General features: G+C 38.5%; 1 protein-coding gene across 1 annotated transcript; it reads left to right on the forward strand.

Moving 5' to 3' along the window:
- Positions 1-174: 174 nt before the first annotated feature.
- LOC137274672 (ankyrin-1-like) lies at positions 175-11,962 on the forward strand. The gene is made up of 2 exons (XM_067808004.1): positions 175-250; positions 6,265-11,962. The coding sequence occupies exon 2, from the start codon at positions 6,311-6,313 to the stop codon at positions 7,559-7,561; it is 1,251 nt and encodes a 416-aa protein (XP_067664105.1). The 5' UTR covers positions 175-250; positions 6,265-6,310; the 3' UTR covers positions 7,562-11,962.
- Positions 11,963-20,961: the final 8,999 nt, after the last annotated feature.

A 20,961-nucleotide genomic window follows, 5' to 3' on the forward strand; every position in this document is an offset into this window, starting at 1 on the left:
AAAACTACTTCTACTTCTGATATGAAGTTTTACCCATGTCGCTATTACGGACGTAAACAACGAAGAACCGAATGTTGGTAAGAAGGAACATCTTGATTGGGTGAAATGGATGCGCACGTGCTCTGACCGTGAGTGCGATAACTCTAAATGACCTCGCTCGAGTTGGAAACGCTGACCGAATTATGCTACCTTGCAGAGTGTGACACTACTCTGATAGTAATGCATCGTGTTCAACTAGCGCACGGTTTCTGTAAGTATGTGCAGCAGATATCAATGGAGGCTCGTTGTATACACCTTGTACCATGCATTGTTGAAGCGTGTGGTTTTAACCTGACAGGGATCGGGTGCCGGTAGCACATCGATTTTTTTGGCCAAGGAAAGTCGTCAGCTGATCGGGGATTTTTCTCTATGTCAGATTCGATCACGACGGTTTTGCATAGGTTACATGGAAGGGAGGTTAACAAACGGACAATGACCCATTTAACCGTTGATGAGTTTTTGTTATTAAAGGGTATCTTGGTTTAATGGAACTGGTCAAGTTCCGCTTAACACTTCCTCAAATTATACTTGCCCAGCTCAAGCACCACTCTCACTCTCAGCGCTGCACAGCCTTGGAGACAGAAGCCTAGACCTCAATCATGAGGTCCTGCCATGACCACCCATTTTTTCTCTGTGGGTTTACTTCGAGCCTCATTTGGAAAAAGGCCAACTGAAACATAGATGTAGATTTATTTGGATTTCTTACATTTTTTGAAAAATGAAAGTTTTTTAAGAAGGAAATTAGCTACGATATGAGCGTTATGTATCTTAGATGGAGGATTTCAAATTTGAAAAAGATTCTGAATACCAAATGACAAGACTTGCTCAACTTACAAGTATGAACTTGGTGATGGCCTTGAGGTTAAGGAGATCAACATATGTGACATAGATCAACAATATTTTTTTAATTTATCAGTGAATTATCGACAAATATTTCAGAAAAGCAGCTCTGAGTAAATGTACATAAAAGGTCTCAAAAAGGTAATGTGAACATCAACATGTTTCTTCATTGTCGAGTGGTGATGTGTCATAGGCACAATGTCACACATTTCAACAATATCTGGGCCTATGTTATATATAATTGGGCATATGGACTCATTTCAGAGAGAGGGCACTATATTTCATTCGTAGCTTATGGTGGATGTTATCCATGACACAGTTTTCATATTGATAATCATGAATTATTTTTCCCATCAATGATGTTCTAATCTGAACCATTGCAAAATGGAGACATAGCTGGAAATGTCATTTGTCAACTGTGAATTGAATTATTAGGCCATATCAAGGGTGGATCCAGAATTTTGGAGAAGCGGTGTGTGGCACATATATCATGAACTTCAAAAGTAAGGGGGAAATGATCCTCGGGGAAACATTTTCGGGAGAGAAGGTAGGGGTTTGTGCACCCCAACCCCTCTGGATCCACAAAATAATACATGTGTCTTTAAATTATTTGGTTTGAAGTATGTTAGACAGTTGTGTAATTTTGCTAAATGTTTGTTTACTGCGTGTGATATAAGAAATTTGTATTTACAATAATTATATGTCTTCTCTTTATGTATGTGCATATCTACCTCCAAAATTGTCAAACCTGCCCACTAGTATCAAATTATGTTGTATCAATATGCGCCTTGTATAACTACCAGTACGTTGTAAGACTTAAAGGACCACTAAACTCAGTTTTTTGGTACTCTTTTTATCACTGCATATGAAAGACTTTTGGTTAGTCATAAACGAAACACCATTTATTTTTAAAAAAAACTTGTGGTTAATTAATACCAAGCACTTAAAAGTTGCTAAAAAGCCGTCTGCTTCTCTCTCGCCCGCAAACGAAACCGCAGACAGGTTACATAACTCTGTCGCCAGAGCCCTACAGTGACGTCATAGAAGGAACGGTTTCCTGTTAAATGTATAGAAAATGTGTAGGAAGCTTGTCATTTTGCTGATTTCTCGACATCACCAAAGACATGCCGAATTGTTGTGTTGCTGTCAATTGTTCCTTGGGGTCGGGTGATGGTGTCACTATGCACAGATTTCCACCAGACTCCGTAGTTTGTGCTTAAATTGGTTGTTAGTGTGTGTGAAGTGAGCTTTGTGGAAGCCTGTGGTATATACTAAATCAGATGGTTCGCCCCCTACCACGCTTCCAGGATAGAAAATGGAGTTTAAGTTTCATCGAGTTTATAAAATTAAGACTGCTTACTACGCATTGCTGACCAAAAGGGTTTTGCATGGATATAACGCTTTCTTCCTCGGAAACGAGGTTGTGGTCGAAGTGACAATATTATCGTAAGTAATCTTATATTGACCCCTTATATTGACCGATTCCAAGAGTGAAATTGTTATGTTATAAGCAATGTCATGTAAAATCCTAATGTCCATCAATAAAATACATATTTTACTACCAGTAGAAAGTAATTTTGATTTTGTAAGTCGGTGAAAACAAACTTAAATGGCATTCATCCTCAGACAGGGCGCCGCCATTTTTGAAAATTCTGAAGTCACAGGCTAAAGTCCGTTAGAATTATTGAGATTTTGATTTGTTCTCATCAAGTTATAAAATCAAAACTACTTATTGCTGGTAGTTATATATGCATTTGAATCATGGCCAAAAGGATTTTGCATGACACAACCTGTAACATAACCTAAACGAGGTCAGGGTCTAAGTGAAAATACTGCACGATAAATTTCTTCACTTGCTAAATTTACTTGGTTTGTAACGTTCACTCACCAGTATGCAGACACATGTCAATATACGTCTTTATACTTGGTCTCATAATCCTAATTACTTTATAATCATACTTGTATGCATTTTGAAACTTAATAAAAAGAAGCGATCTGCGAATGGATAACAGGAATGTAATATGTAGACATTTCATAGTTTTCCTGTATGAATCATAATTTGCACACATGCCCAAGTATGTCGTCTGCATCATTACACTTACGATGAAAACAATGATTCTGTTGAAAGCTACGACAACTTATCAAAAACAAAAATGCAAATATTAAAATTAAAGGTATAGGAGCAATGTCAGGCTATTACCTTCTTCGAGGAATGTATCCATCAATATCCACAAAAACAAGTGATATGTAATTCATCTGCAGATAACCCAAGTGATGTGTCTTTTAACAGTCTAATATAAGAAAACGTGATGTACCGTTTCAGGTTTTTCACATTGCTGTATAGTTTCATTGGTTACCCAACATAGCACACCTGGCAACTAATTGCATAATGTGTGTCATTCTTTTTAAAAAGTTATTTAGTTAGCCAATAATGAGCAATCAATGTATTGGTTAATCCTTTGAAAGAAGGGTGTTGTTTTACATAGACACAGACATGACAGAGTGTATTCAGTATAGATTAGTAAATGTACATACATAAACACTACCTTTTGGCAAATCCCCCATTTAAATCCCCATAAAACTAATTAATCAGAGTGTTATCGTTTAGTCCTTTGATCGATCCAGACAAAAGAAATGCCAAATGGGGGCCTTTGTCGGGTAATCAAAGTGGCGTTACCACTAATTATACTTGTTATAAATTCATTAACCAAGCATCAAGTGAATGATAACAAATAACGTGTAGGTTTATACCACCTAACACGGATTACAACCTAGCGACACCAAGTGATGAAAACAAGGGTTGTAACTCAAAAACTAGGCAAAGCAGGAGACAAAACTAAATGATAGTAGATTGTGAGAACATATAGCTTTCATTTTTCTCAACAGATTTCGCGATTTCAAGTTTGTACAAACCTGCAAACGAAATAGTTTAACCCCTGAAATGTAGATGAATACTGCACAGCCCCTCATTTCTATACCCACTATTACGTCACGGAGACGCACCACTCTGATTGGTTGAAATTTCGTTGGCAGCTGAGAATTTTGCAATGTTGACAAAAAGGTCGATTTAAGGTAATTAAAGATCGAAATGAGCAGTTTTGATGACGGGGTTTCATTTACAACAATGTCTGCAAGTGATTTTGCATTTGTACCCTATTGGAGTGTATGTGACCTTTAAGACTAATGAAGAATTGTATTAGTTGTTCTCTATGGTTATGTGATTGTACATGTTGTACATGGTATTTGATGTCATAGTACTGAAATTTGTCATTGTACAAAATGTTACTAAGGCCAATATTCTTAACTCGGACCATCACTGGTTACTGGCATGAGAGTAGGCATGAGAGTAGGCATGAGAGTAGGCATGGGCAATGTGAATGTAACCATGTCACCAAAGGTGAACTTCTGTACCTTTATGTGTCAGTTGAAGCTTGAATTGTATATGAGTGTCTGTGAAAAGTGTTATTGTACATGTTATGCAGTAGTTGTCAAAATATATTCTGCAGTAAAAGTACAAAATTCCGGGCAGTAAACAAGTATACACTCTCATAAATGATGTACATTTCAAAATTTAGTCTTTTGTATTAATGGTTACATGTTTATATAATCAAAATATCTCTTTGTCAAAAAGGAATTGTTAACAGTGCCAGAGAATTTCATATAGTTGTTGTTTTGTTGTAGAATTCATGTGTTTGAATCACATGTTAATGTTTGGGTATCATTCAGTTGCCAGTGTTGAAATGATAAAAATAAAGCTACAGAATGTATGATTTGAAACAGGCTTATTCCAGAACTTATTCTGCAATGTTGTGACAGATTCATATTTCGTAAATCTGCCTGTAATCCTGGAACTGTACGATTGGTGCACAAGGTATGAACCATTGATGAATTCCAACATTCAGCTGTCTAGTGTTTCTTTATTTAAAACCTTTTGGCACAGTAACTTGTCCTGACAAATTCTCCACTTGTCCTGACTTTTATGACATAATTATGACGATGTAATTATGAAAAATTAAATCAACGTTGTATATGATGTGAATGTTTGGTAGACTATTTACCGAGAAGTGATACATCAAAGAAAGATAACTCTACTTTATTATCATTGTGAAATTAATAGCTACATTTTGAGCAGATATGAAATGAGATCCAAGTTTATTAACAGTTTGTAATCTTAAGCAGAAACCATGTTGTAACACATGGACAAGTAAGATGCCATTATTTGATTGCCCGAAATGAAAACTGACTTGTCCCGGGCATCGGGGGATGGGAGTTTTTAACCCCATGGGCAGTTACTTGGTATTATGCTTATGTCAAGATAGGATACAGGGGTCTTCTCTCTCCAGGGAGGGTTTTCATGTCAAAGCTGGCTGGGTTTGAAGTGTGGGACTGGTTCACAAAGACTCCTGTCTCGATCTGTATAATTTATGTATGAGCTTGAGGGAAATGATTATGTTTGCCAACACATCAAGTTTTGCACTATTCAGAGGAGGGACAACTAGCTGTGAAACACTGACCTATTCCCTCTGTCAAGACATGCCGCCCCAGTCAAGCCTTTCTTGTAGCTAGTGGCCTTCTCTTTTCTTTTGTATCAGTGTTAGCGCAGCATGTGCAGTTTCAATGTGGGGTTCGGAATTACACTGTAGAGTTCTCGTGCTGTCTTCATGTATACTAAAACTTTCCAGTGGATTCTTGGCTTGAGCAGATCCCCAAGCAATAAGTGCTTGTCCTGATTTTGTGAAATCAAGTCTTTGAAATAGATATATTTTTTCAGAAAAATGCAGTGCTTGTGCTACTCAGGAGTTGAACACGCAGGTAGTTCAGTGTATTACAAGACTAATACTCTTATCAGTTCTCATCAACCAAACAGACTGCCTTATTGAGCCGCCATGCAGTACTAGTAATGAATGGCGAAGCACACCATCACAAGAACTTCACAGTCCTTTTACACGTGCTTCAGAGACTTAGCCAGAGCTTGTTAACAGACATGTTCTGAGGTGGTTATTGAGCTTCCACATATCACACAGGTTACTCAGATTTGTAAGACTTGACTAATTGGGTTCATTCCTCACTGTTGCTGGGTCTTCTGGTCATGATACGATTATCCACAGCTTCTTATGTAACTGGAGTGTTGCAAAACTACAAGTTACACATTAGCTGTCAGCTAAATGTGATTTTCACCCCAGTATTCAAAAACATATAGCAGGAATATTTCTGAGTGTGGCCTTAAACAACAAACAAATAATTCAGGATAGCTACAGTTGTATGGTACTCTTTGAAATGGCTTCTGTCACTTTTACATTCAGGTGAGCTACAGAGCATTGTTTCTATTGCTTTTTCAGTAAAAAGTTTGTCTTCAAATGTTTGAATATCCTTTTACTTTTTCAGATGCAGATTTGCCATGACTAGAGATTGATGTGTTAAACCTGCAGCAATGGCTGACTGTACCAGTGATGATTGGCTGCACAAGCTGTGCATGTCCATCAAGAGCAATGACACAGATATGGTCAGAGAATTGCTGAACACCAAGCCTGATGTCAACAAGGTTTGGGAGAAGGAGCAGATAACTCCACTCAGCCTTGCAAGCTCTCTTGGCAACATTGAACTTGTCCGTGTACTGATCTGTGCAGGAGCAGACGTGAACCTGGCAGGCCCTGACGGCAAGACAGCCTTGCATCACACTTGCAGTGTAGAGGAGAGGAAGCCTGAACTGTTTGATATTCTGGAGGTGCTGTTACAGTCTGCACAGAACATCAACACTGACAAGAAGGATAATATGGAATGTACTCCCTTGTTCTATGCATGTCAGTCGGATGATGTGAAGATTGTTCAAAGGTTGATAGGCGAAGGATGTGATGTGAATGTTTCCACAATGGAGGGAGACACCCCACTGAAAGTGTCGTGCCGAAATGCAGAGTTTCGCTTCTTCTGGAAAGGCAGAAGTGACTTAGGGGGAAAAGAAGACTTTCGACCAAGCTCTTTCCCACCAGTCCAGATAACCAAACTGCTGTTACAAGCTGGAGCTAATCCTTGTGAAGCTACCTTCTTGCCCACAGCCGTACAGTTCTCTGCTGTTGACTTGGTGATTGAGTTGCTTGACTTGGGAATGGATGTCAATATGCAGGACGACAATCAGAGATCCCCTCTTGGTTGTGCCTGTTCTTCCTCCAATGTGGACCCTAAAGTTGTAAAACTTCTCCTTGACCGGGGAGCAGATGTCAATAAAGGAGGTGGATGGAAAAAACAAAAGCCTTTGATTTTTGCTTATGTGCACAATTCTGTTGAGAAAATCAGGCTCCTGCTTTCTTATGGAGCAAAGGTCACAGATGAGGAAATGACAGAACTTGTTTCAATGACCTTGTCAAAATCTTTCCTTGAAAATCCTGATATTGTGGGTCCTAAGAGTAAAGAGCTGGTAGCTTGGCGTCTGCTGTTTGCAGCAGGTTTCCGACCACAGGTTGATGCTCTACAAGTCAAAAGGCACAACCTGCGTGTCATGAGCAGTTATGACAGTATATCAGAATGGATCGATGACTGTTTCTTCTACCCAGTGAGATCCCTAAAGGAGTGTTGTCGGGTCACCATTCGACAAAATGTGCATCCGATAATCGATGAAAAAATTGAACTCCTACCTCTTCCACCACAACTAAAAGCGTTTTTGCAATTTTCTGAATTCAATAGTTAAGTTGAATATGTTTAAGCAAGTGTTAAGTAGTTATGAACTCCTGTTTTTTGTGGTTAATGTTAAACCCTCAAGAATGAAGTTTTGTGATTGACAAGACTGATTCAGAAAAAGTGAACTGAATTGAATTTGAATTGTCATTGTCAAGGAAATCAATTGCTCCTCTAAACTGGTATATTTGTTTCATTGTTCTTTTGTCAGTAAATATGAGCTGTATGTCTAGGACTATAACAAGAAGATTCTTTCAAGGGATGACATATACAAAACTGAAAGTGAGTTTAATTAAGAAGATCTTTAACTAGGTTTGTTCAGTATAGACATTTTTGACACAAAGAGTACCCAAGGCCATAGTGGACAGCCTGTCTGATATATGTTATCAGCCAACAATTGATATTTTGGATTAGTTCCATATTTTTTTCACACTAATGTAAAATATTTCAGATTAAGTAATATTATGTTGTCAGTCAGTCCTATTAAATATCAGATTTTCAGTGTTTGTATCAGTAGAAAACATACAAACGATAGTGAAGAAAATTTGAATGGCCATTTTCCATGATTACCATAACACTTGGTAATAGTTTTCAGTCATTAATATTAGTGTTGCCATAGCAGTGCATTATCTCCCATACTCCTGGAGTGGCCACTGTCTGTTTAATTTGTACAATTTGTTATTGAGACATTAATCGGGTTTGAAATAATTTCCCCAACACCGGTGTAAGCGCAAAAGTAACTTGTGTCATGTGTGAAAGAAAATATTTCTAGTCAATCGAGACCTATGCATTAATTTAGTTGATTTGTTTGTGTTGGTTGTTGATACTGTCGTTGACAACATGACCTATAGGGAGGGAATGGTTATGTTGACTAACAATTTCATATTCTTTCCTGCCTTTGAAAATCTTACAATGACAGTCTTCCCTGGTTGGTATCTGTAATTAACAGCTATGCAACTCAAGTCATGAGCAATGATTTAGATTCTGATTCAGGTTGATGCCTCAATCTGTATCAGGCTGTAAGTAATCAATGTAAATTCCCAGTATAAGCCTGGAAAGACAACATATGTAAATTTCCTTGTCCATAACACAGTTTGTGCAGAAGACAGAAAACATCATTATAGAATAATATAATTGCCCAAAAGAGACTATTATTCAAAACATGTAGTTTGTGTCTCATACTTACTCACTACAACTTGATTTCTGGACAGAAATATAACTTATGTATAGTTTGATATGCTGGTTACCTCCTTGTCACTTGGTGAATATGCACAGGTAAATGCTCATGTGGTTGATCACTGGATTGTCTGGTCCAGACTTGATCATTTACAGACCGCTGCCATATAGCTGGGATATTGCAAAGTGTGTCATAAAACTAAACTCTCTCACTCACTCACTCACTCACTCACTCACTCACTCACTCACTCACTTGGTGAATACACAGGTGGTATGTAATTAAAACAAGAACAATAAACCTCCATGGGTATTTAATGTCTTTCGGGTAGTTTCAGGGCAAATATTTAAACCTTTATCATGTGTCCTGATATGTTGTAGACAAAAAAGATGTGGTTATGTATAGGTGTTTCTGGGCATCAAGGTATTCATCTTGCCAATACCAGTCAATGCCAGTCAAACAAGAAAAAGGTTCAGAAATAATCTTGTCAGTTATGTTGAGTGGGATTTTTTATAATGATGAATGAGATCAGTTATCCCTGGATCCTGCTGATATTGCATTACCTGTGCAACACTTGCAATATGTTCCCCACTGTATCATCTACTGTCATTGTTGTCCAAAGTCCAAGTCACCACTGCCAGACAGTCTTATGTGTATATATTTGTTTTCTTGATTGTGATTTTGATTTTGAGTTATCATTTTTTCAAATGTTCTGTCTTGAATGTATAACAGTGGCTGATATTTCACCTAAAGATGTTGCTCCATACTTCACTTAGGGACTGTCACTGCAGACTTTACATGATGGCGACAACAGAAATCATAAAGGCTGAAGCAGGTGCAAGTATTTTTCTTTTTCTCAAATCAAGCCCAGACTGTTATGTTTACACTTTGTCAGTAGGACTGTTGACTTTACACAAGGATTGTAATGATACATGCATAAGGGCTGTAACTGTACACTATGACAGTAAGACAGTGAGTCATATACGTGTGAAGTATACAGTGTATTGTAGGACATTGATGATCAACAGGTCTGATCTTCAAAGGATGCCACTCCTCGGCAAGATATGACCAGCTATTCTTGAAATGTTTGCAGCCCTATAAACATCTTAAAGCCATTCTTTAACTAAATGAATACAATCAAAATTAAGAATTCTTAGGGCTAGAAACGTTTTTAGAATAAGGGCGCTGAACCAGTGGAGAGTCCATCATTCTGATTGGTTCTTGAACCCATTGCCTTGGCAACCATTTTATGTGAGCACTACCGACAACATGATAGTTGGGGGCTAAGTTTTTGTTAATGAAACTCCGGTAATGTTGACCATTTGTTGGAAAAAATGGATGAGCTATGCATGCCCTGCTCACTTTAGAAGATACTTTTGAAGCCTGGTTGCTCTGCTGATAATCTCCTATTGAGGTATCCGGATTTTCTTTGAGAGTTTCATCTATCATTTCTGATTAAAAAGCAGATTTCAATAAAATGGGGGAAATATCCCATTCTTAGTTAAGCTTGGATTGAAGCACCAGTATTGTAAGATTGCATTTCTCTGTGACATTTCTTTCTGGCTGATGTGTGTACAATTCCCACATGGCCTAGATATCCGTGTCTTGAGACAGGTCTCAGTTTAGTCTTGCTTCATTCTACTGTTACAGTCCTTGCCAAGTGTGTATTGGTATAAACTTATTTAGAATTTGCTGACATATGAAGAACTTGATTTTATGTGATAAGCCTACCAGTTTTCTTCTTGCTAGTTTAGCTGTTAGCTGACCTGGAGTGTGCCAAAGTTCAAAGTAGACAATCACCTTCTGCTTCATGCACTGCACACCAAATAATGCTGACTCAGGTTTTTTAGGTCTGAATGTGCCATACATTTGTATATTTCTTATTACCACAGTTCTGACATCTAATGAAGGTCAGTTAATCACTGAAATCAGAATCTTTTCAAGAAGTTAATTCATTGCTATGTTTTGGAAAGGTTCTGCTCTTGTGGATTTACAGAAACATTTGTTTTGGGTATGGAATCAGTCACTTTAACCTTACAGACTGCCCTTCACTGTCAGACAGGGAGACAGTTTAATTGTTAAGCAAATACTGATAGAAGTAGTTTTGGTTCAAATGTGTTTGTTTACAAAAAGTATGAGTTTACTGCTGGTTGTATGTAATACTTGTTCAATACTGAACATTGCATTCAAGTCTGTGATATGCTATTTATTCCAATCACTGATTGTTCATTTCTTTAAGCATAAGAACAAAGAGTATCCATTGATGATTTACCTTGGACACATCATTTGAGGTGTAACAACACAGAGGATGACTGACCAACACCTCATGTGACTGGATATGGCCTCTCTGTCGGCACAAGGTTTGATGATGTTGCACTTCAGAGCACTATATTTGTTATTCTAATCTAGACAACTTGTTGATTAGTTTGACAATTCTGTTTCTATGTTACTTGACAGTAAATATTAATTCACAGTATACTGACAAATAAATTTATATCTGCCACAGGACTTGAGATGCAAGTATTTATGCCTGTACTCTTTAGAAGTAAGCTGCATCACCAACTTGTTGCCATGGTTACACCTCAAATGACCTTTATACAGATATATAGGGCATTGGTATATGTATATCTTCTGTTACTGGGTTTTTATGTTAAGTGTTGTTATTCTTGACTGAGAATGTGCTGTCAAATATTGCCAGTGTGTGTTTACATTGTTTTGGTCATGCTTGATATTTTTGTGTACAACTTTTAAGGTGATGTTGTTGTGTTAACGAAAGGTCTTCAAAATACTCTGGCAGATTTTTAGATGTGTTAAGCATGAAGAGGCATGTCTTTGTCTACTTACTTGTTTCTGATTATATGATTTTTTGACAATGACAAGCCTGTTGGTTACCACTGTTCATAAAGGTAAACTCTGTGTGGTAAAACCTTAGTGGGCAAGGGTTACAGTTGTTCCCAGCAACCTTTGCTAAGTTGTCCAGACATCTACAGCATCTCCAGATATTGGTGCATTCAGAACAACCTTGAGCCCTGACCTGCTCACTTGTGATGGAAGATTAGAATGTGGTGCAGGAGGATGACACTTGCAGGTCAGCAGGTCAGGAGATAGTTAGAACAAAGACACCTCAGTGTCTGTGGAATACATGTTTATAACACGCTTATGTCCCTCCTTATCATTAGATGACACTAAACATAATTAGTCATAATGAATTGATGACAATAAACAGAAATTTTCAAGAAATCTGATCTTGTCATTGTTTTAGGTGTCAAACTATCAGGAAGGAAGACAGTCATGAAACGGAGGACTTCAGAGCTGCTTTAAAGTTCGAAGTAAATTTACTACAGGTTAATTGGTGATGGCTGAGGCATCTACTGCCTGGTATTCATTTGTTATACACAAAACATGATGTAGGTCATAACAGGAATTCCACATGACATAGGTTGTCACCAACACCTAAAATTTTGGAAATAGTTTCCACATCTCTTTGAAAGCATTGATGCAACCCCAATACTGCTACCTCGGTGTTATAGTTGAAGTCATCCTTCATATGCTGTGCTTTGGAAATTATTTCACCTTTCCATATAGCTGTGATATTGCAGCTTACCGCTTAAACTGAACTCGCTTGACTGAGAACAGATCATCCATGTGGCTGAATCTCAAGTTGTCTGCTGTAGATGTTTTGACTTAGTGAATCAGAGTTGGAGAAAGTAATCTGTGAAGGTAGTTAAGTTACCAGACTATTGTCAGTGAAAGTGGTGATTCCATGGTTTAAACCCCATTACTTTTTCAGATATGAGTTCATTAACCTACCGGCAGTTTACTTATTAATTAGAATACAGGTACGATGTTAACCTTTGAGCAATGTTTCATTAGGACAAAGAGGTCTTTAAGACCTTTACCATGAGTACCTAACCCTTCCCACGATGGTAATTTGGGAACGGAAACTACCAGGAACCTTGAATCCATCAGTTGTCAATGTAATACTTTGTTATGGATGTATTGTAGCGATCTATTTTAACCAACAGGATGTCGTTTTATACGAGAAAATCATAGGCCTCAGTCATGACTTCCGCTTGCATGGCTGAAGCCTTGGCTCACATGAATGACTGGAGGTTTAAATGCTTCAGGAAAACCGCTGCTGACATATTTTTGCAAGGTATAGACGTATTGTACTGTTCGTGTATTTTCGTGTTTAATAATTTGATCGCCAATAACATTTCCTTTTGAATGTTATATTCTTTCCCATTACATTTCCACACAGATCCTGGGACATACAAAGACCGATGAGTGCTTGCGGAGAGACTCACGCAAGTCGGTCTCTACCTCAACGGTTGTCGTGAGTCTCCGACAACGTTTTAAAGTTATAACTGGGCAAGTTATAGGGCTCAGATCACTTTGTATTCAAGATCGCTGAAGTGGAAAAGTTCAGATATTTGTTGAAGGTGACTACATTTGGATACGGAAATATGTGTACTATATTTTGGTCATCTGTTGATTTCTGAAATGCTTGCATCTGGTGTGACCTGTGTATTAATCTAATATGGCATGCGTAAGTTTTTGTAAACTGTTCAAACTAATGGAAGAATAAACTTTTCATACTGAACAGTTTTCCTTTCTTTTGAATCTTTGGGGCGATTAGGTTGGCTGGTGGTTACGCGTCTCTCTTCACGCTACAAACCCGGGTTCGAGTCTCTTTACATGTTTATATTGTGTGAAGTCCATTTCTTGAGAACTCCACCGTGATTTTCCCGGAAGATTGCTACACAGGGCGTTAAGCCACACTCACTCTCTCTCTCTCACTCACTCACTCACTCCAATTCCCAGTCACTTTTTGTCCAGTGGTGAATCTGGGACAGAACCGATTTGCAGTAAATGACGTGGACACATCGTTTGGAACAGTACTTGAAAATGCTACTCATCAAAACTTAGATTCCCTAAAGGCACTCACTATATGTTATGTATATGTACACCTGGAAAGTAATTAAGCACCCACCCACTATTTTCGGGATGATGAGAAACAAAACTTACTGTATCTCTCTATTCCAAAGATAGTGGAACCTTAGCGATTGTGAAACATACACTCTGTTGGCAAATGAAAAACAAGAAAATGATTCCAATTTGTGTTGTTTTAATAGCGTAACCAGTGTGGTTTGGTCTATTGATTTTTTTTAATGAAAATAGTCACTGAATAAGTATGGCCGTAGCATTGTCAGTGGCTGACTATTACAAGAGATTGTGCGCAAGGAATGTCACATGTTAACGTCTTATGTGTCTGGCAACAGTATCGGGTGTGTCCCCAACGTGCTTGGATGACAGCATGAATCCTCCTCCTCGTGCTACTGGTAAACCTTCTGATACGATCAAGTGGCAATTGCCGTCATTCTTCAGCTTCCAGCTGTGCAAGATTCTTGAGACGGGGTTCTCTCATTCTCACTAGGCGTCCAAGAAAGTCCCATTCATGTTTAACAATGGTTAACAGTTGGGCTACTATAATGAAATATATCACGGGGTGCTTAATTAAGTTCCAGGTGTATATATGGTTACATCGAAGATGGATTTCTCCACTGACACGAGGGAACCAACTGCATGCTGTAAAGCATGTGCAAATACCGTGCATTTGAACAGCTCCGTTTTGCTGGACAGGTTTGTTGAGGATTTGCCAATTTTTCACTGGGTTTCCTAACAGTAATATTTTCAACGTTACGAATTTGTTTTACCATACATCAGTTCATGTGTAAACAGTACTATTAAACAGCATGGCATGTTTTTGCAAGATCTCGTGTAGAACAGTTGACTTAAGTAAGTGGCTACATTTACACTACCGTCTAAACTTTTGATGAGTTACATAACGTTTTTGGGTGATGCCTGTAGAACACCTGTCTGGACTGTGGACACAGAGCTTTGTCTTTGTCTTACGAAAAGACGCTGGGAGATGACCCTTGGGTTTTCTTTATACCTGGCATTGGGTACCTCTGGAATTCCATGTTATTTTTATCTACTGAAGTCCAGTTTGAACTTTGTAAATCACAGTCGTGATATGGTTACAAACAGGAAATAAAACCCTTAATTCATTTGACTTTCTATTGTTCACAGTTATATTCAAATACTGAAATATGGATGAAAGCAACCTGCTACAAATTGGTATCTTCCATATAATGAATATTGTGGCTTCGTATCCAAAATAAATGTGATTTTCGAAAAGGATGAACATTAAATGCCGTTGAAAGATGGCGCGCGATGTGTCCAGGTCGTTGCCCAAGACGAAATGCTTAAAGTTGTTTCCTCGGACAAGAATTCAGTTAGCATGACCTTATGTGTAAGCACACAACGTTGATCGATTGATAATCATACGATATCGTTCGCTGGACAAATGTCCCTCGACAATGGTAAAATTGTGAGTCTGTAGATAATATATGTTCATTCGGCAGGTTCTACTATACAGGTAATGTGTATTTGGATAAGTACATCGAAGAGTGTCCGAATTAGAGTAAAATAGCAGTTCATGCAAGAATGAATCAGGTCTTTCAACAACAATTTTTACAATAAGTATAAAGTGTGTTTGTCTTCAACATGCGCAGACCCAGGCTGTGCGTTGCGGCGTGAAGCCGTATCATCCAATCAACGTCGCACGAACTGGGTTAAGTGGTGATGCAGACTCGGCAACTGACCGTCCAGGTGAAGGACAGTGAGATAACAATGCCTTCACACTCAGTTGTGTAACTGTTTGGGGGTTGGGATCATTACATTCATACACATTTTCAGGCGCGCACACACGCACGCAAGCACACACAAACACACATACACACACTGAATCGGAATAAATGTAGGTACAAGGACGCAGAACCTCTGTTCTGTTTATAAAGGTTTACACGATGTGATTGTGTTGACAATGTCGTGGATCTTTTTAGACGGGAGTATGGACTTTTCACATGTTGAGCCAGGTATGCCACTGTGACCAAATAGTGTTGGGGGTGAGTTTGGGTTTACGCCGTTTCAAAGAATATTCTGTCAGTATGACAGAGGGTGGACACGAGAAATGGACTCCCCACAATGCACCCATACGGACAATGGTGTCTGGACATCCAGTGTAGGCTGCGCAATGTGAATATATGGGATGGGCGTCGGGGTGTTATACCACAACAGTGAGTGGGTGAGTTTAGTTTTACGCCGCACTCAGCAATATTACAGCTATATGGCGGCCATCTGTAAATACTCGAGTCTGGACCAGACAATCCTGTGATCAACAACATGAGCATCGATCTGCACAATTGGGAACCGATGGCATGTGTTAACCAAGTCAGCGAGGCTGACCACCCGATTCTCTTACGACAAGCATAGTCGCCTGGTATACCATAACAACCTACAATATACACACATATAACATTTGTGTGTTTGAAGCTATATACCATGGATGAGAGTCAAATCAAAACACAGCAGATCGTATTATCCCACTCACAACAAGCTTGTGTGGTGCATCACATGCCATACTCGGTAAATGCGGAGAAAACTGGTTATACATTGAAGTTATTATGCTCTATGTGGACACATAATGATATGCAAGTGGTAGACTAAAGGACAGGAGGTATCTGATATGATTAAGACCTTACCAACAAACACATCCAGTAATCCTGGTGGCATTAGCAAGAGAGTGTTACAACTAATTTGTACATCTGAATCTCTTCGTTGTTTCATATATTACTGAGGGACGGTGTACTTCATGCAATGGGGAGGACGGGAAATTGTACTCCTACTTTCATACTTTTCTCTCATTTTTTCTTCTCTTTATTTCACACTTTTGTATGGACCTGTTACAGTTTATCATCTAGCTTTGTGAAAATTCTTGAAAGAAAAATGCCAAGCATACGCACATAGCATTTTAAGTAAATTTTAAAGGTTTTACTGCTACGACTCTTAATATCTATTTTAGCTTAATATCTTCCCAGCCCTAGATATTCGCCACCTTTACTGTATGGTATTTTGTGATAGTTCAGAAACCTTTGACAGTTTTTTTGCAGAAAGATTAATTGAACAAATGAGACAATTATGGTATTCGTGGAAGCGTACTTTGTTGGTTAACCATATCTATCTGATAGACGACAGAGTGTCTCTGTTTATGCAACACTACCAAAAGAACTAAATGTTACTGCATGGTTCCCACAAGGATCTGTCCTAGCTCCATTTTTATCACAAGAATATTTGCCTATGACACATCAAAATGGTGTTGCGGTAAAAGATGTAATATCGAGAGAAGCTACTCTCCACTGTGATTTAGCCCCAAATAATACATGATTAGAAAACTGGTTAAATTACGTCTAACCCTAATATGACTAACTTTATGCTTTTCAATGAGTCCACAAGTTCCCGAGTTCATCTTCAACATGGACATTTGTAGCGTGTACGTCAGCTTCAAGATGTTGATGCTATGTTGCCGTACAATACAAAGAGGTCTGACCGTGTAACTGTTACAAACCCTGCCACCGGTATGCCAAAGTTCCCTTCAAAAATAGCTTGTACAGTGAAACTGGTTGGTTACCTTTACAAGTTAGACGTACACATGAAAAACTATACATTTTACAAAATTGCTAACTTGCAAGCGCCTGATTAGCTTATAGGCTTACTTCCACTATCTACTGAATCTATTTCCGAATACAATTTATGTAACAAGTCTAATCTGCCTATTCCAGGACCAGGGCTCTTCAAAAGTCATTTATCTATGATTCTGCTTGTTTATGGAATAATATCTCCTACACAATAGATTGTACCATTTCATTTCCATCATTTAAACCTAAATTGTATGATAGAAATTGGCACAATTCCGACATAAATCCCTAGTTGGTAAAAGGGAGACTGGTGTTCTACACCTTAAGTTAAGACATTTATATAGCTCTTTGAAAGCTTATCTTTGTCGTGTCAAGTTATCTGGAACTTGCTTTTGTGGTCTTGTGGTGTTCTGGTGGAAGATGTCAATCATTTCATTCTAGAATTGTCCACAGTATGTCAGCAGCCAGTTTGATTTGATACAAGGCTTTGAAACGTTAGTTCAGATATTAACACCATTCTGTACGGCAGCCTCAGTCTAAAACAAGCTATAAATGAAAACATTTTGGTCAAGTCCATACATTCAGTGTATGTAGTAAGGGTTTCAGTTAATGTGTAATATGTCCTGTCTCTGTTCGCTGTCCATTACATGTAATTATCGGGGGCAACCAAGAGAACTAAACTGTGCCCAATTCCTTTCACTACAGCATAAACATGTGCAAACAAGCAAACATTCATCTTGTGACGCCAGGTGACCGAATTCGATCCCCACACTAGAGCAATGTCAAGCCGTTGTTGTAGTGTACAGTGGTATTGTTGCACTATTTTTGAGAGCACCATGAAACCATACCATGAGTGAGTTAGTCTATGTCGGTTTTAGCAATATCAAGGCGGGGAACACCAGAAACTCTCTTTAAACACTGAACGGTATCCTGTGTCTTCAGGGTGATGAGCGAACGCTTTAACCAGTCCGCAGCCGCAACCATACTATGAAACTTACCATGACTGTATAATGGCTCAAAGCGCCCGGAGTTAACCGTCAGTGACATACCACTCCACAGTGGCTACAGGTGTGTTCTATCTCTCTGTGATACACGGGGCTGACTCACACATATCATGTCAATAACAAGACTGAGATCTCTGAATATCCCATCAAAAGATGAAAAGTACATGATGTCCTCTTAAGATACAACATGTTTTAAACAGAATTATAGCAAATGTTCCAAAAATGAGTGCAACCATCCAACAGTACACAGAAACAGTTTATAAGCGTACTGCTTTAGTTGAATACAAGTTGGTTGAGCTTAGATACACTATGGCCGAGCCCCGTACAAGACGGAGTTGAGAGTTCACCTTCGGAAGCAATTTGTGGCTTGCGAACTTTCCACGGGATTCAAACTTCAGGTACATAATGAGTGAACACATCTATTCGTAATCTTTAATCCTCGACTGTAATCGTCCCCTGTGCAGACATGAGCAGTGAACTTGGACTCAAAGGTTCTGTGGGATCACTATTAATATGGCATTGATATACTAGCATAGGACTCGGCCGACAACAGTAAAGCCCTTGAGGGTGAAATAATTTCACAACTAGTATCTTTCGTAGGTGTATGCAGTTAGGTGTCAAGAGTATTGACCTGCTTACTGTATGACTGTAGACATTTGAGTAAACACTCCTGGGAGTTGGATTCATATATGTGTGTACGGACATTCACATGAAAAAAACTGTCTGACATTTGCAGTGTGTGAGAAATGAAATGATGTCCTCAAGACATATTTGGTAGATATCTCTGCTTTCAAGCAAAAACTTGCATAAAAGTTAACAATTTATGGGTATGGTGGACAAAACTAACTTCACACACGATTGAACCATTTTGCGCTTTTAAAAATGTATTTGTGATAGTTCTAAACTAAATCGAAAGAAGCGCAGGTAAAATATAGATATTTAGTTGAGAAAATGTCTTACGATCAGTTATCTCTCTGGGACTCCTTTCCAGTATTAATAGGTATATATTTTACTATCAGTACTATAGATTCAGACATTAAGCGTTAGAAGCCGGTCTGCTGTAGTGGTACCTGTCCGTCCTCGGAATTGCATACACGTGAAACACCACCTCCTGTATCCTCCTCATTGTTTCTAATGGAATGGCTTCCAGGAGGAGGGGGTGTCCCGCTGTTTCACGGTGGCAGTGAGATGGACGACAATTCTTCTCTGACGACATTTCTTTTTCTTCCATCATTCAAGTTCGTCAGTTATTCATAGGTCACAAATCCATGCTTTATTTCGGTTTTACGACTTGTCACATCAAAACGCTGAGCTTGGTTCAATCAAGAGCTTGCGTATGTACAGATTTTAAAGGATTTCACTACCTATCTCGTTGTGAAGTTCAAAGACAATAGTCATTCAGCTCTGTATACAATCATTATAAACATTATGACAGCATCTGTGCAGTCACACACATATTTATGGGCATTGTGTGCGTGCGTGCGTGCGTGCGTGCGTGTGTATCCGCTCAGCTCCATAGTTCTATCAATCTACAAATATGACATTAACTGCGTGGCTGTCGGATTGAAGTAACAAACCAATTGTAAATGCAGCAGTAATAAAATTCAGTATGGTAACACAGGTAAAAAACAGAACTGACAAAGGACGTAAGGTCTTGTGATTTTAGTTTCGAGCGCCCGGAAGACTAAGCAACACCATCCATAGATTGCCACCGTCCAAACTGTCCTGTCTCTTCCCAGCCATCAGCACATGCCTTGACGTGTGTTTGCTGCGCATCGGAACTCCTCAGTAGGAGGCACATCACCATCAACGGGCTGTTTACTTAGCGACAATTATCCTGCTGCAAATTGTGTACCACGTCTGATAGATCTTTCCATGGCAAATAATATGTTTACGTGTCACAAGGTTCTTAGGAAGTTCCAGTCGAGCCTTTCGTAGACCTTTTTGCCACCACGTTTTTTAAACTCCCATTCGACTTGACTTATTTACAGTGTCTTCGCTAGAGGTTTGACACGGGCAAATTCTTAAACAGAGACACATCGCATCACCTTTGACCTGTGTTAACACAGACAAATACTTTAAGAATATAACTGTGCGAAGAGCATCAGCACGTTTGAACTTTTGAGTATTTATCGTGTTTGGATCGGGCGCTAAAGGATTGGAGAATATTGCTGCACGGTATGGTTATTTTCTAGTTTTGTCATTTTCATGTGTTTTAGCTGTTGCAATTCCCGTGATGCTGAATCTGAACTATCGCTTAGACTTTGTATATATCTATTTACAAATGCACTTTTGCACGAAGGTTAATCGAGATTTGCTCTACAAATGGCTAAGGTTGCTATTTCGGAATCTTTTAATTTGTAAGTTTAAATTTGGTTTGTACAAAACGAATGTGGCAGGAATATGAGAGATGTAAGGTTTTAGTATCAGCTGATTGTGAACTTGTCAAAAGAGTAATGACACTCATCTGAATATTTTTGGAGTCAATAAGATATTGAGACTGTATGAAATAGATCTACTGTTAAAAAGTTAAAGTTTTCTTAATTTATAACTTGCAAACATTTAAATACAATGTAATATTATCTTATACATCTGAGTTGAAAATGAAGATGAAAATATACACTAAAATACTAAAAGATAAAGAAACAAAAATAAATACTTTATATTGTCCAATCAAAACATCTGGGAGACGAAC

This window comes from Haliotis asinina, chromosome 2 (assembly GCF_037392515.1).
Source record: "Haliotis asinina isolate JCU_RB_2024 chromosome 2, JCU_Hal_asi_v2, whole genome shotgun sequence".
NCBI classification, from domain to species: domain Eukaryota; kingdom Metazoa; phylum Mollusca; class Gastropoda; order Lepetellida; family Haliotidae; genus Haliotis; species Haliotis asinina.